Source organism: Giraffa tippelskirchi, chromosome 7, assembly GCF_054371585.1.
Source record: "Giraffa tippelskirchi isolate mGirTip1 chromosome 7, T2T-mGirTip1v1.2.pri, whole genome shotgun sequence".
NCBI classification, from domain to species: Eukaryota; Metazoa; Chordata; class Mammalia; order Artiodactyla; family Giraffidae; genus Giraffa; species Giraffa tippelskirchi.
The window spans coordinates 81,041,749-81,057,101 of record NC_137281.1 but is presented as its reverse complement, the minus strand read 5'-3'; the positions used below and the strand labels follow the sequence as shown (position 1 = coordinate 81,057,101).

Sequence of the window (15,353 nt, the reverse complement as noted above, 5' to 3'; positions counted from 1 at the left end):
TAGGTATCCTGAAGAAAAAAGGGATATGATTCAAATTACCAAAATCTGGAATGAAAGAACATTAATACTGACTTTACAGATATAAAAATGATTATAAAGGAATACTAATTGTTTACCAACAAATTAGATAATCTAGATAAAATGAACAAACTTTCAGAAAGCCACAAACTACCAAAACTGCCTCAGGAAGAAATAGAAATGTTGAATAAACCTATAACTAGCAAAGATATTGTTTGGTAATTGTAAAAACTACATCACAATACTATTCAGTATTACCGGAAGCAAATTTTGACATATGTCCCAACTTGGGTGAATCTTGAGGACATTATGAAAAGTGAAACAAGCCAGTCCCCAAAAGACAAATACTGTGAGGTTCCGCTTAGATGAGGTATCCAGAGTAGCCCAATTCATAGAGACAGATGTAGAATGTTTGCTGCCAGGGACTGGGAACAGGACGTAGAGAGTTATGCTTTCAGGGGTACAGAGCTTCAGTTTTGCAAAAGGAAAGGAGTTCTAGAGATGTATAGTGGCAGTGGTTGCACAGTAATATGAATATACTTAATGCTGTTGAACTACACACTTTAAAATGGCTAATATGGTAAATTATATATGTATTATACCACAATTAAAAAACAAAAACTTTTGGAAAAGACAGTCTTATGCACACAGTCTTGCAAATTCTACTTGGCCACATAACAATGGACCTTGGGGCTAGAACAGTTGCTTACTAAGAGATAAAGAGGCCATATAGCCTGTGCTGGGTTTATCTCCTTGTTTTGGACCCTTTCCCTGTTTTAGGCTCAATATGTACTTCTTTGTCCTGTTTAACCATGTGCCTCAACGGACCTTAGGCATACCTTCAGTTTTTAGCATTTCTGACTCCAAGGGAGTGAGGTGGAGTGGGGGCTATTTTTGCTGCAACATAGATGGGTATGTGCAGGCCAACTGCCCTCCACAGACTGCCAGGAGGGACCTGCTGCTGGCCATGGGGAACTGACAGCCACTGTTGAAGCTGATCTTGCTCTGTCTCTCATTTTATTATGTGACTAGAGAATTGTTCAGTCTAGTGCTTGCCTGGATTGTGTTTTTCTTGGCAACTCCAGTACCAAGATGCAATGGGCAGAAGTACTGGACTTCTACTAATAATAGACAACAAATGCCACCTGACCGTAAGAACTACTCACAAACAAAATCCCAGGACCAGATGGCTTTACCAGTGGATTACACCAAATGTTTTAAGAAAAATTAACATCAATCTTTCTAGCAAACTCTTCCAAAAAATGGAAGAGGACAGACCACTGTACACTCATTTTTTGAGGACAGAAATATCTGGGTATCAAACTCACACAATATTACAAGAAAAACTACAAACCAATATCACTTAAGAATATGAATGTAAAAATCCTCAGCAAAATACTAGTAAACTAAATCCAGCAACATATAAAATGGATTATACAAGATTGGTTCAATATGCAAAAATCTATTAATACACTATAACTATGGAATAAAGGACAAAAAAAACACATGATCATTTCAATAGAAAAAGCACTTGACAAAATCTAATGCTGATTTATGATAAAAAATATCCAACAAACTTGGAAGAGAAGGGGACTTCCAAAACTTGATAAGCGACACCTACCAACACCCACAGCTAAATCATACTTGATGATGAAAGACTGAAAGCTTCCCCTCTAAGGAGCATCAGTACCCATCACAGATGAAAGAGTAAACAAAATATGGTACAGATACATAATGGACTATTATGCAGTTGTAAAAAAGGAATGAAGTACTGATAAATGCTATAACATGGGTGAACCTTGAGAACATTATGCTAAGTGAAAGCAGCCAGACACAAAGGCCACATACTGTATGATTTCACTTATCTGAAATGTCTAAAATAGGGAAATTCATAGAGATAGAAAGTAGATTAATGGTTGCCAGGGACTAGAGGGAAGAGAATATAGGAAGTGACTACTAATGGGTAGGGAGTTTATTTCTGGGGTGATAAAAATGTTTTGGAATTAGTGGTAATGGTTATACAACCCTGTGAATATATTAAAAACCACTGAACTGCACAAATGTACATCCTTCATTTAGAAGGATGAATTTTATCGTATTTGAACATACCATCTTAATAAATAAATGTTTTAATGTAACACAAATTGAAGATTCAAAAAAGGATGACGAAAAGCCATAAAACAATGACATGTACTGGCTCTATGAAGGGCTCCCTAGGTGGTTCAGTGGTAAAGAACCCATGTGCCAATGCAAGGAGATGCAGGAGATGTGGGTTTGATCCCTGGGTCAGGAAGAGCCCCTGAAGGAGGAAATAGCAATCTGCTCCAGTATTCTTGCCTGGAAAATTCCATGGACAGAGAAGCCTGGCAGGCTACATATAGTCTATGGGGTTGCAATGGTCAGAATCAACAGAGTGACTGAGCACGCACACACTCACTGGCTCTGTGAATTCACTTTTTCTACTTGGTCTCCATGAAGAGCAACTGTCATACTAGTATGTTTGTAAGACTTTTAATTCTTGACATCTACTGTAACAAATTTAGAACACATTCTTATAGTATCAAGGTATCAATGTGGGCTCATAAAAGTCTTATAGGGAATGAACTAACTGTATTATCAATATACTGAGAATGCCCCAAATGAACTATATATATATATATATTATATATATATATATATATTTGGCTGCATCCCTTGGCTTGAGGGATCTGAGTTCCCCGACCAGGGATTGAACCCAGGTCACAGCAGTGAAAGCACTGATTCCTAACCACTGGACCACCAGGGAACTCCAAATGTTGAGTTTTAATGAGCTGGACATTAAAAAATTGAATATGTGAAATGTAAAGACTGCTCTGATTTCAAATGGGTAAACAATAACAATAGCGACATCATTTCACTGACAGGGAACCAAGAAATCTGCATTTTTGCCATAATATTCAGATCAAAGAAGATTTACCAAAGTAGAAATGAATAAAAAATAAAGGAAGGAAGGAAAGGGCTAGAGTCCAAAGAAAACTAAACACATCCTGGCTAAACAGCTGTGCTAGAAAACGATTTCTTATCTTGCAATTAAGAACCGATTTCTTTCTAAAAGACACAGGACACTGGGTTAATAGATTTCTTTAAAAGAAAATCTGTTTTGGCTATTGAAACATTAAAAGAACAGAACATCTGTTTCACAAGTGAAGACAGATTGTATAGAAGAATCAAATATCAAACCACTGATTAGACTAGCATTTAATCTGTTCTATTTAAATTTTCAATAAAAGTAAATGAAACTACATTCTTGAAATTATAGCTCAACTATAAATATTTAACACTAGGAACCCTTAACATTAAGATGTTTTAGAACATAAAGGAGGTACTTATTAGTATATTTTAATTATTTTTAATTCTACTTGAATCTTTAATTCTACTTAAAATCAGGTTTTAAAGTATTCTACTCTCAAAATCACTTTTAAAGTATTATAAAAGGGAAAACTCACCATCCATAAATTCAGTACATATTGAAATCCTGTTCTCCACGAAAAATGCACCATAAAACCCTATGATATATGATGAATCACACTGTAACAAAAATAAGACAAAAGCAGTTAAAAGCCTGCAAGCCAATACCATAGGCATACTTTATAAGGAAAAATAACCAAGAAAAAAATTACCTTATAAAGAATTTCCAATTCAGACATAATTTGCTTCTGAAGTTCCAGTGTAATATCTAGTAGTATGACCTAAACATATAAAGGAACCAACATTCACATATTTATTCACCTTTAAATTAAATCTAGCCATATTCACTATGAAATATAAAAACTAAAAAATATGGTGTTTCCTCTATTCATTCCACCTTTCTCCTCTCCACCACCATAACCTCTGGTAATACAATCTGTGTCCACATCTGTCTAACACTTTGTATTGGGGGAGGTGGTATAGAAGTGATTGATGGGATCAAGGAAAAAGCCAGGTCTCAAAGGTCAGTATTAATGGCTTCAAAAGTCAGTTACGTTATAACACCCTTAATTTACACACCCTATTTTGGCCACATTGGTTATTTTGAGAAGAGGAAGACCGGAGTGACCCTGAAACCATTAAAAATTAATTGTTTTGTAATTCAGACACTGGGCAAAGCAGAAGAGAATGATAAGTGAAAATAACATTTAAAGTAGATTTTTAGTTATGAGAGAAGTGAGGAGTTTTTAAAATATATCAGGTTTTTATACTCTTCCAATTGGGTTATCTTTCTTTGCCACAACTGTTATAAAATTGAGCTTGAAGGAATCTCAGAAATTATTTCACCTAACTCCTTTCTTTCGAAAGAGGAAGAAAGCAAAGCTCTGAGGAGTCATGAGGCCCGGCAACATCAGGGCCTCTTGCTGATTCCAAGGGCCACACACTTCCCAGCATGTTCCGAGGCTTTACAGTTTCCCTGAGCATACCAACCACCGAGTCAAATTCACAACACAGAAATGTACAATAATTTATAAACGGACCTAGAACAAATTCTAGTTTATTCTGAACACTTATTTTAAGAAAGAAGACCATCAACCAATCAAATTTTACTTAGCATTTACTGTGAAGTCAATTCAAAGGGAATTGTTTTTTACTTAAAAAGAACAGTGATGATAATAAAATAACTAGACAATAGTTTTAAAGATTTGTGGCAGGGTTTCTGATTCCAGACATTTCTAGATACAAACTTATTCAGGATTACCAAGGACAATAATTATATACCATCTAACACTGATCTACATTTTGTATTACAATTGCAGAATATATATAAACACACACACACATATATATAATCATACTGGAGGAAAAAACATAAATTTTCAATAGTAAACTGATGACAGAGCAAGGAAAGAAAAGGATAATCTCTAAAAACACAAATTTTCTAGTACTGACATCCATTGGGGGAGGGTGGAATGAGCACAAGAAGGCACAGCAGTTTCTATCAAGAGTTTGCTTTAGGGTTATTTATAAAAGCTCTCACTAAACTAGATTGTAAGTGTAAGGCAAAACTGCCAAGAAAACATTTAAACATTTCTCCCAATCAATAGTCATTTGTTACAATATTCACTTACATTTTTGCTCCTGTATAAAATTTAGCAACAAAATTAATTCATCTAGTGTTGTTTCAATTCTATACCATACGATATTAGAGCTAATATTGGCCCTCTATGTCAAGTACAGGGAATCTTCAAACCTGAAAAATTCTGCTAAAAGGAATAAAGCAATGGTGCTCAACCCTTGCCTCACATTACAATTACCTTTATATCAAGGTATTTATATACAATAAGGACATTTTTAAACAAACCCTGATGATGCACTGGCTTTACCCAGAATAAGGGAATCAGAATCTCTGGGGTTGGGCCCATATCTTTGCACTTTTAAAAACTTGGCAGCTGATTTGTAGCCCACAGTAAGGTTGAGAATCCCTTATGTAAAGTTTCAAAAAAATGTTGTTTATTCAGTGTGCAGTATCACTACTAAAGATATACTGTATCTCCAGGCCCCAAATCAAGAAACAACATGATTCCACACGGCTAACCAAAATCTTAGAATTAACCTAAACCTGCCAACCAAGAACATATTCTCTTCACAGAGAATCTTAATAGGGCTTCCACAGTCTGGAATAAAGTTGAAATTCTAGCATGATATTTAAGGAATTGTTCCACAATCTACCTCCAATTTGTTATTCCAGTTCCTTCTCCCACTACTCCTCACCACAAATCCAATCTACATGTAAAACCAGATGACTGCTACCAGTCCACATGTCCTGGGCTTTCCCCCACTTTCAGTCTTTAGTCCAGGTGTTCCCTCCACTCGAGGTGTGCTTTCTCACTCCATTCCATAGTCACTGGCCACAGTATCTTTTCTATACTTCAAACATAGCTTGAATGCCACCACCACCTCCATCAGGCCAGCCCTCAAGCCTTCCATCAGACCCTTTATCTTTCTGCCATCACATGCTGCCTTTTGCGTTAATGCCTTGGCTCCTAAAAACTGGAGCCTAGAGAGCACAGTGGTTGTTCCCTTGTGAAGGGCAGCAACTAAGCCTTGTGCACTTTTCTCCGGTTCCCCCCCTCCATACCCAGCACCCAGCACACAGTCTTAAACAAGTGGTGCCCACTGAGTGATGTGGTACTTAATTATACCACACCTTACAACCATTTAGCTTCTAAATAAGAAGCTACTTCCAGACAGGAAGGAAATGAATTGCTTGATTTCTATAATTGAACTTAAAATCGAAGACATAAATACCAAAATAATTAAAATTGCCACACTGGCCTCAACTGTCGCAAGTAATAGTGTATTTGTGGGACCAATCCATTGCACTCTAAAAGGTCTTGATCATTCTTGAAATTTGCTTTAGTCCAGAAGAGTGGAGATTCCATAATGGTAAAAAAAGTGAATAAAGTAATTTCTGGGAACTTGAGAAGGAAAGTAAAATCTACCCTAAAATGGAAAAACTGGAAAAAAAGCGTGACAAATACTAAATTTTTTTGGAAGAACAAGGAAAGTATGAACTCCCTGAGTCTTCATGATTATTTCTTCTTCTCTTTAGGAAGAGCTCAATTTTTCAAACTGGAGAGAATCTGAACATGAAGCACTTCCTGGAGAAAGGGTTAAGTGAGAAACTGAAATACCTGAGTGCATTTCCGCTGCCCTCCACTACACCTCCAGGACAAATCAGGATGAGTTGTCAAGTTAAATATAAGCAGTCAAGTGACTGAATTATAATTTACTCTGTGCTCAATTTAAATTAGTGTGAGGCTATTAAAATATACAGTATAAATACGGCAATTCATCACTAGCTGTCATGGATGACTTCATTTATTTGCTGGAGTGGCACACGCTCCACTAAAGGGAAGGAGAGCAAAATCACAGGTCAAATTAAGCCGCTATTCTGTTTTAATTTGCTTATTTAATCTGTGGCAACATAATTGTCTTTTACAGTATGTACAACTCAGAAAGGAAATTTGGGAGGATTACAGTCAGTATACAAATGATTAATCAAATGGTCCATTTAAATGCTACTTTAAAACCAGCAGAAACCCAGAGCAGTCAAAGAATGATAATCAGCATGTGCTACATACAAGGCTAAATTTCCTGTACGGTGGGTTTTCCCCAATTAGATATACAGTACAAGGGAATCTTTTAAGCTCTACTCTTTGAAAGATTTTACAGGATACATTAACAGTATAAAAAGGTTCTATTTGCAACATGGCTAAGAGTATTTTTATTTGTTTTCTGCTCTACTTGTTTGCAATCGTCTTGCTTAACTACATTTCTCCCACCACTGTCACCACCCCAAAAGCTAGTTAGAAACATGTATTTAGATACAGTCATCAAATAGTTATCTTTAAAATAGCACTAGTAACATTTTCAAAGTACTCTCTTTGAGGTAATTGTTTTTTCTAAATTCAGTGATACAAATTAAAAATTCAGGGTACTTCTATTCTTCCCAAAATTCAACTTGCTTTTTATAATATCTGAAGTGATATTTTCCACCTTTGAAGTCTGAAGTGGTAAACACTAATATGCTTAGACACTGCAATAACCTTTGGGCAAAAAAGTCTAAAAAATAAGAACATTTACAAGAACAAAAATTAGAAATATTTTGAGTAGGAAGAGAAAAGTAACAGATTTTCAAGGACTCTCATCTAATTGATCCCACACGACATTAAAAGTATGGGTGAAAATGATCATCTGACTTGGGAAATTAAATTTCCCTCATCATTCTATGCAGGCATCAGAGCCTGCAGGTGATTCTGTTTAGACAAGGACTGTGATTTGCTGCTCTTCGCAATCCCTCTACGATACTAGACAGCCTAGTTTCACAGCTGAGGTCACTGAGAGGTTCAAGTGACATGCTTGAAGTCACACAAAAGTCAGGAGGGGTTCAGGAAACGATCAAATGTGCTTCTAACTCTTAACCTTTCATTTCAGCCCTTAATATAAAAAAATGCTAAGAAATACTCTGGGTGAGAGCAATGAACACAAAGAACACTATGGGATATTTTGCTTGTGAACCAAACTTGCTTTCAGGATATTACTTTAAAACATGAATGAATGAACTAAAGAACAAATGAAAGACTAAAGTTTATGTAGTCAGTTAGTTGTTCAACAAATTGTGTGTTGAACACCAAGTCATGACATGTGGTGCTCTGTACTACACTCTACATGCAAGGTTCTACATAAATCAGTGACTAAGACAAAAAGATAACGAGACCTGTTCCCCACTTTCAAAGAGATTTCAATGTACTAGGGGAAATGTACATGTATACTATTAGAACACTAGAAGTCATCATGTGATGACACCCATAATGGACACATTCAGAGAATCCTAGAGAGGTCCGAAGGAGAAGGTGGTAAGAGATAGATCTACCAGATGTGACAGGATCTATTCAAGTCAGCCTAAGGAGGAGCAAGCTTCAGAGCTGACCCGTGACGGATGTTGAGGATTTGGATAGGTTGGAGACACTGGTGAAGGCATTCTAATTAGAAAGAAATACATAAATAAAAGTGTTGAAGTAAGAAAGTACTTGGCTTCAGATAAGGGAATGAGTTCAACTTAAGAGCAGCACAGAATTCAGACATATAAGATAATGCTTTAGAAGTAGGCTGAGGACATATTGTGCAAGATCTTGAGTTCCATCCCACAGAACTTTTAGTTTACTTGAAAGTAATTCAGAGCCTTTGAAGACTTTTGAGAAGGGAAGAAATGTGACCAGAGCTATGCTTTAAGAAGCCAAATCTCAAAGTAGTGAACAGAAATACAGAACAGAGGTCAACAGCATGGACTTGATTGAGGCAAGACTTCCCTGGGTTCAAAGCTTGTTCCCATTACTTATTAGGTGTGGGACTAAGCTATTTAAGTGTTCTGTGCCTCAGCTTCTGCATCTGTAAAATAAGGATCCATAATAGTAGTAAATGCAAAAGGTCACGGTGAGATTTAAACACGGAAAATGTACGTAGAGTGCTTAGGGGAGTTTTTTGTTGTTTAGTTCCTAAGTCTTGTCTGACTCTTTTTGACTCCATGGACTATAGCTGACCAGGCTCCTCTGTCCACGGGATTCTCCAGGCAAGAACCCTTGAGTGGGGTGCCATTTCCTTGCCTGGGGGGTCTTCCTGACCCAGGGATTGAACCTGGGTCTCCTGCATTGGCAAGTGGATTCTTTATCAGTGAGTCACCAGAGCAGACACCTGCTTGTGTGTGAGTGTGTGCTCAGATGCTCATTTGTGTCAGACTCTTTGCAACTCCATGGACTGTAGCCTGCCGGGTTCCTCTGTCCATAGAATTCTCCAGGCAAGAATATTGGAGCAGGTTTCCATTTCATACTCCAGGGGATCTTACCTACCCAATGCGTCTCCTGCATCGGCAGGCAGATTATTTACCACTATACCACCTGGGAAGCCCAGACACCTGCTTAGTATAGTACAAATGATCTATTGGACTTCTGTATCTTCTATTTTCGAGAGAACAATTTAAAAGCTGGTCAAGAGACATGTCTGCCAAGATGCAAAAATAAGTATATGGATCAGCACGGTGATAAGAATGGAAAAGATACTAAAAAATAAATAAATAAAAACAAAACAGAAAAAATCAACAGGCTTCCAGAAATTAGACATCAGCTAAAATAGGACAGTGATCTCTGAGAGATGGAAAACCGATGCGATGAGTCCTACGACTAGCTTAGTGACCAGACACGAGTTTTTAAGACTCATGCAGGGAGGGGAATCTAGGGGAGCTCAACCACCTCCCTAAGCTGAGAGAACTGGGAGTTCTGAGGAGGCCAAGGCAGCTAGAATTCACTGGCAGAAGAGCAAAAGGAGACAGCTGTAGAAAGCTGCAGAGGGCACCTGGAGTCTTTAGCTGAGTAATGATTAGCACATGGATGTCAGGAAACTATGTGAGGCCAGGGAAAGAACCCCAAGAAAGAACCAGAAGAAACAATCTCCAGACCTCACACTAGGCAGAGTTTGTGTTCCCACCAAGCAGGATGAAAAACCTATATTTGCCAAGGCATCGGGATAGAGTATTCAGAAGACTACTGCTTCAGTTGACTGGGGAAAGTTAGCTCTAGACTCACCACTGGAAAATTCTGAAAGAGATGGGAATACCAGACCACCTGACCTGCTTCTTGGGAAATACGTACGCAGGTCAGGAAGCAACAGTTAGAACTGGACATGGAACAACAGACTGGTTCCAAATAGGAAAAGGAGTATGTCAAGGCTGTATATTGTCATCCTGCTCATTTAACTTATATGCAGAGTACATCATGAGAAACTCTGGGCTGGAAGAAGCACAAGCTGGAATCACGATTGATGGGAGAAATATCAATAACCTCAGATATGCAGATGATACCACCCTTATGGCAGAAAGTGAAGAAGAACCAAAGAGCCCCTTGATGAAAGTGAAAGAGGAGAGTGAAAAAGTTGGCTTAAAGCTCAACATTCAGAAAACTAAGATCATGGCATCCAATCCCATCACTTCATGGCAAATAGATGGGGAAATAGTGGAAACAGTGGCTGACTTTATTTTGGGGGCTCCAAAATCACTGCCGATGGTGACTGCAGCCATGAAATTAAAAGACGCTTACTCCTTGGAAGGAAAGTTATGACCAACCTAGACAGCATATTAAAAAACAGAGACATTGCGTTGTCAACAAAGGTCCATCTAGTCAAGGCTATGGTTTTTCCAGTGGTCATGTATGGATGTGAGAGTTGGACTATAAAGAAAGCTGACAGCCGAAGAATTGATGCTTTTGAACTGTGGTGTCGGAGAAGACTCTTGAGAGTCCCTTGGACTGCAAGGAGATCCAACCAGTCCATCCTAAAGGAGGTCAGTCCTGAGTGTCCACTGGAAGGTCTGATGTTGAAGCTGAAACTCCAATACTTTGGCCACCTGATGCGAAGAGCTGACTCATTTGAAAAGACCCTGATGCTGGGAAAGATTGAAGACAGGAGAAGAAGGGGACAACAGAGGATGAGATGGCTGGATGGCATCACCGACTCAATGGAGATGAATTTGAGTAAACCCTGGAAGTTGGTGATGGACAGGGAGGCCTGATGTGCTGTGGTCCTTGGGGTCGCGAAGTGTTGGACACAACAGAGTGACTGAACTGAACTGAACTGAACTTAACCACTGGGCTGGTCCTATCTAATAAAGCTTAAAGGCAAGTCTTGAAAGGATCAAAGTGTTTTAGATTCACTAGACAACTCCTCAGAATAAAGCTCAAGGATATTTACAGGAATGTACCTATGCTATATGACTGGTATCTAATAAAAAATTAAAAGGTATTAAAACAAATAAAAAATACAACCCAAAACAGAGAGAAAAAGCAACCAGTCAAAACTGACCCCAAGATGATAGTTATGGTAGAATTAAGAGACAAGACCATTAATTGAGTTATCATAACTATATTCCACATAGGCAAGAAGGCAGAAGAAAGATAGAGCACGTTAAGTAGAGACATGGAGGATGTAAAAAAGACCCAGTAAACTTCTAGGGATAAAAAGTACATCTGAAATGAAAAAATATACTAAGCAAAATTAATAACAGATTAGACAATGCATATGAAAGAAGACAAACCTGAACATTTGACAATAGAAACTATCCCAAACTAAAACACCAGAGAGAAAAAAAGGCTAGAACAAACAAACAACAGAGTATCATTTTGCTGTGGGAAACCTTCAACTGAGATAACTTCATGTCAGAGTTGGACCATAAAGAAGGCTGAGCACCAAAGAATTGATGCTTTTGAACTGTGGTGTTGGAGCCAAAGAATTGATGCTTTTGAACTGTGGTGTTGGAGAAGACTCTTGAGAATCCCTGGGACTGCAAGGAGATCAAACCAGTCAATCCAAAAGGAAATCAACCCTGAACAGTCACTGGAAGGACTGATGCTGAAGCTGAAGCTCCAATACTCTGCCTACCTGATGTGAAGAGCCACCTCTTTGGAAAAGACCTTGATGCTGCGAAAGATTGAAGGCAGGAGGAGAGGGGGATGACAGAGGATGAGACGGTTGAATGACATCACCGACTCAATGGACACGTTTGAGCAGACTCTGGGAGATGGTGAAGGACAAGGAAGCCTGGTTTGCAAAGAGCTGGACACAACTGAGTGACTGAAAAACAAACAACAACTTCAAGTGACCTAATATATATGCAATTTAAGTTCCCAAAGGTGAGGGAATACGTGAAGAAAATAAAGGCTAAAATTTTTCAAAGTTTAACGAAAGTTAAAAATCCACAAGTCCAAAAATCTCAACAAATCCTAAGTACATGAATCATGAAGAAAATGACACAAAAACTCACCATAATCAAATTGCGTAAGAGGGACTTCCCTGGTGGCACTAATGGTAAAGAACCTGCCTGCCAATGCAGGAGATGTAAGAGATATTGGTTAGATCCCTGAGTAGGGATGATCCCCTGGAGGAGGACGTGGCAACTGACTACAGTATTCTTCCCTGGAGAATTCCATGGACAGAGGAGTTGGAGAGCTACAGTCCATGGAGTTGCAAAGAGTTGGACACGTCTGAAGTGACTGAGGATGCACAGTGATTAAAAAAAACCTTAAAAGCAGTCAGAGAAGACATCACTTCTAATGTACAGAGGCATAAAGATTTCCAAATGACAGCGCAGTAAGCTTTTCACTGGAAACAACGTGAGCCAGAAAACAGTAAAGCAAAATCTCTAAAATACTGAAAGTAAAGCACAATTAAACTAGAATTCTCTATCTGGTGAAAATGTTTTCCAAAAATTAAAGTCAAATATATACTTCTCAGACATGCAACAGCTGAAAGAATTCATTGCCAGGAGACTCATGCACTGTAAGAAATGTAAAAGAAGGGAGTCATTCAGACAGAAGCCAAATGATACCAGATGGAAATCTCGGTTTGTACAAGGGAATACGGAACACTGGAAATGGTAAAAATGTGAGTAAATATAAAATAAATCTATTCTTACATTTAAAATGCCTTTAAAAATTACTATCTAAAGCAAAATCAGTAACAACGTATTTTGGGGTTTATAATATGAATAAGTGAAATGTACAATAACAACAACAAAGGTCAGGATGAGGGAAATCAAAGTATACCATTGTAGAGTTCTCATACTATAGGTCAAGTGGTACAATATTACTTGAAGGTGGACCTCAGTAAGTTAATGATGTATACTATAAACTTTAAAGCAACTGTTTTTTTTTAAAAAGGACATAGACACATAATAAATAGAAAACAAAGAGCAAATTGATATACTCGAATCCAACCATATCAATAATCACATGAAATGTAAATGATCTAAATACCTTAATTAAAAAGCAAAGTTAATCAGACTGGATTAAAATACAAGACCCAGCTATATGCTGCCTACAAGAAATCCATCCCAAATATAAAGATACAACAGGTTAGAAGTAAAAGACTATATCATGTGAACACTAGTCAAAATAAAACTGATGTAGCTATATTAATATCAGACAATATAGATTTCAGAGTAAAGAATACTACCATGGATAAAGAAGATCACTTTGTAATGATAAAAGGGCCATAAAATCCTAAATAACCTAACAGAGCTACAAAAAAATATGAACTAAAAAAAATGATAGAACTGCAAGGAAAAAATAGACAAGTATACAATTATTGCTATGGATTTCAACACCCTGTTTTCTTACTGATAGGACGAATAAGTAAAAAGTCAGTAAAGATACAGAAATTTGGAAAAACACTATCAGCCAACTTAATCTAATTGATATTTATCCCACACCCTACACAGCAGACTACACATTCTTTTTATGTGCACAGGGAACCTTTACAAAGACAATTTACACTCTGGGCCAAAAAATAAGTATCAATAAGCTTAAAATAATTCCAATTATATGAAGTATGTTACCTGACCATATGGATTTAAATTAGAAATTAATAACAGAAAGATATCTGGAAAATCCCCAAATATCTGGAAACTAAATAACACTCCTAAGATTTAATGAAAAAACTCAGCCTGTTTTAAAGCAAATAATGACACTTTTTTTTTTCCTCTTAGATTACGACTAGTCCTTTAGGATTGCCTGGAGATAAACCAGTCAGTCCTAAAGGAAATCAACCCTGAATATTCACTGGAAGGACTGATGCTGAAGCTGAACCTCCAATACTCTGGCCACCTGATGTGAAGAGTGAAATCCCTGGAAAAGATTCTGATGTTAGGAAAGATTGAAGGCAGGAGGAGAAGTGGGTGACAGAGGACGAGATGGTTGGATGGCATCACTGACTCAATGGACATGAGTTTGAGCAAACTCTGGGAGATAGCAAAGGACAGGGAAGACAGGCGTGCTGCAGTCCACAGGGTCGCAAAGAGTCAGATATGACTGAGCGACTGAATAACAATGACTAGTATATAAACAAAATGCTTTTTGCCTTCACTGCCAAGAAGCTCAGGGCTAAACAAAAGTTTAAACACAATAATTACATCTACTCAAATCATTCATTCATTCAACTTGAGCTTCTAACATTTAATTTTATGAAATCAAGGGATACAAAGTGAATATGATACAGTCCCTGTCCTGTAGCTCAGTTTTACAGTTAGGTCTAGTGAACAGTATATTTGTAAAAACCTACTGTTTTCATTTATTGAAGATCTCTATTTTAACAGCCTTTTAAAAATGTGTCTTTTCTTTTAAATTGCTTTTAATCCTTTCCAGAGATAACTGTTGGCCCCTTGCCACACCCAACTAAATAATCATGCAGAAGAATTTTAATATCAGCCTAGGTTAAACATAGTTGAAAATGTATGAAATTATGAAAAATTATAATACAGTTGCAAGGCCAAACAGTGAGGCTTTGGGGGTGATTTATAGCAGTGCTCCCCTCTCCTGGAATAAACAAACTGAAGTTGATTATCTTTAAAACATCACTGGCAACAGTCTAAAAGTTTTGACATCAAAGGAATAAAGAAATAACTAGATAAAAAGGAAAACAGTGCTAAGTTGGTGAAGGCGTCTTTGAGTGAAAATGGAGCTCAGAAAGCACAAAAAGGATGACTAATGCTAAGCTGGTACCACAGAGCTGTACTCAAGTGAACTCATGAAGACTGAAGTGCAGCCTGATATCTACAGTACTTACCCTGGGAACTGGCTGGACTCAAGGTTCCTCCTTTTTAAAATGTGGGGCCACGAAAGATGATCTCTAAGGTCTCTTTCAGTTCTACAATTCTGTGAACCTAGTTTGGCTGGAATATCAAAGTAAACATCCCAAGAAGGAGCTCTGTTGGAGTGCGTCACCAAAAGCTATTTGAATTATTAAAACTAGACTTGATAATACACATAACACATCCTTGGTGC

At 37.6% G+C, this 15,353-nt stretch overlaps 1 protein-coding gene across 12 annotated transcripts in view; it reads right to left on the bottom strand.

Moving 5' to 3' along the window:
* The window catches only part of MAP2K5 (mitogen-activated protein kinase kinase 5), a 262,303-nt gene that overhangs the window by 160,484 nt on the left and 86,466 nt on the right, over window positions 1-15,353 (bottom strand). For all 12 annotated transcript variants that reach the window (XR_014060033.1, XR_014060035.1, XR_014060034.1 and 9 more), the window contains exons 10-11: window positions 3,678-3,746; window positions 3,504-3,585 (exon numbers count right to left, since the gene is read on the bottom strand). Coding sequence is in view for 9 of the 12 variants with exons in the window: in XM_081511849.1 (XP_081367975.1) it covers window positions 3,504-3,585; window positions 3,678-3,746 (151 nt within the window). In the remaining 3 variants the exon portion in view is untranslated. The remainder of the gene's footprint in view (window positions 1-3,503; window positions 3,586-3,677; window positions 3,747-15,353) is intronic.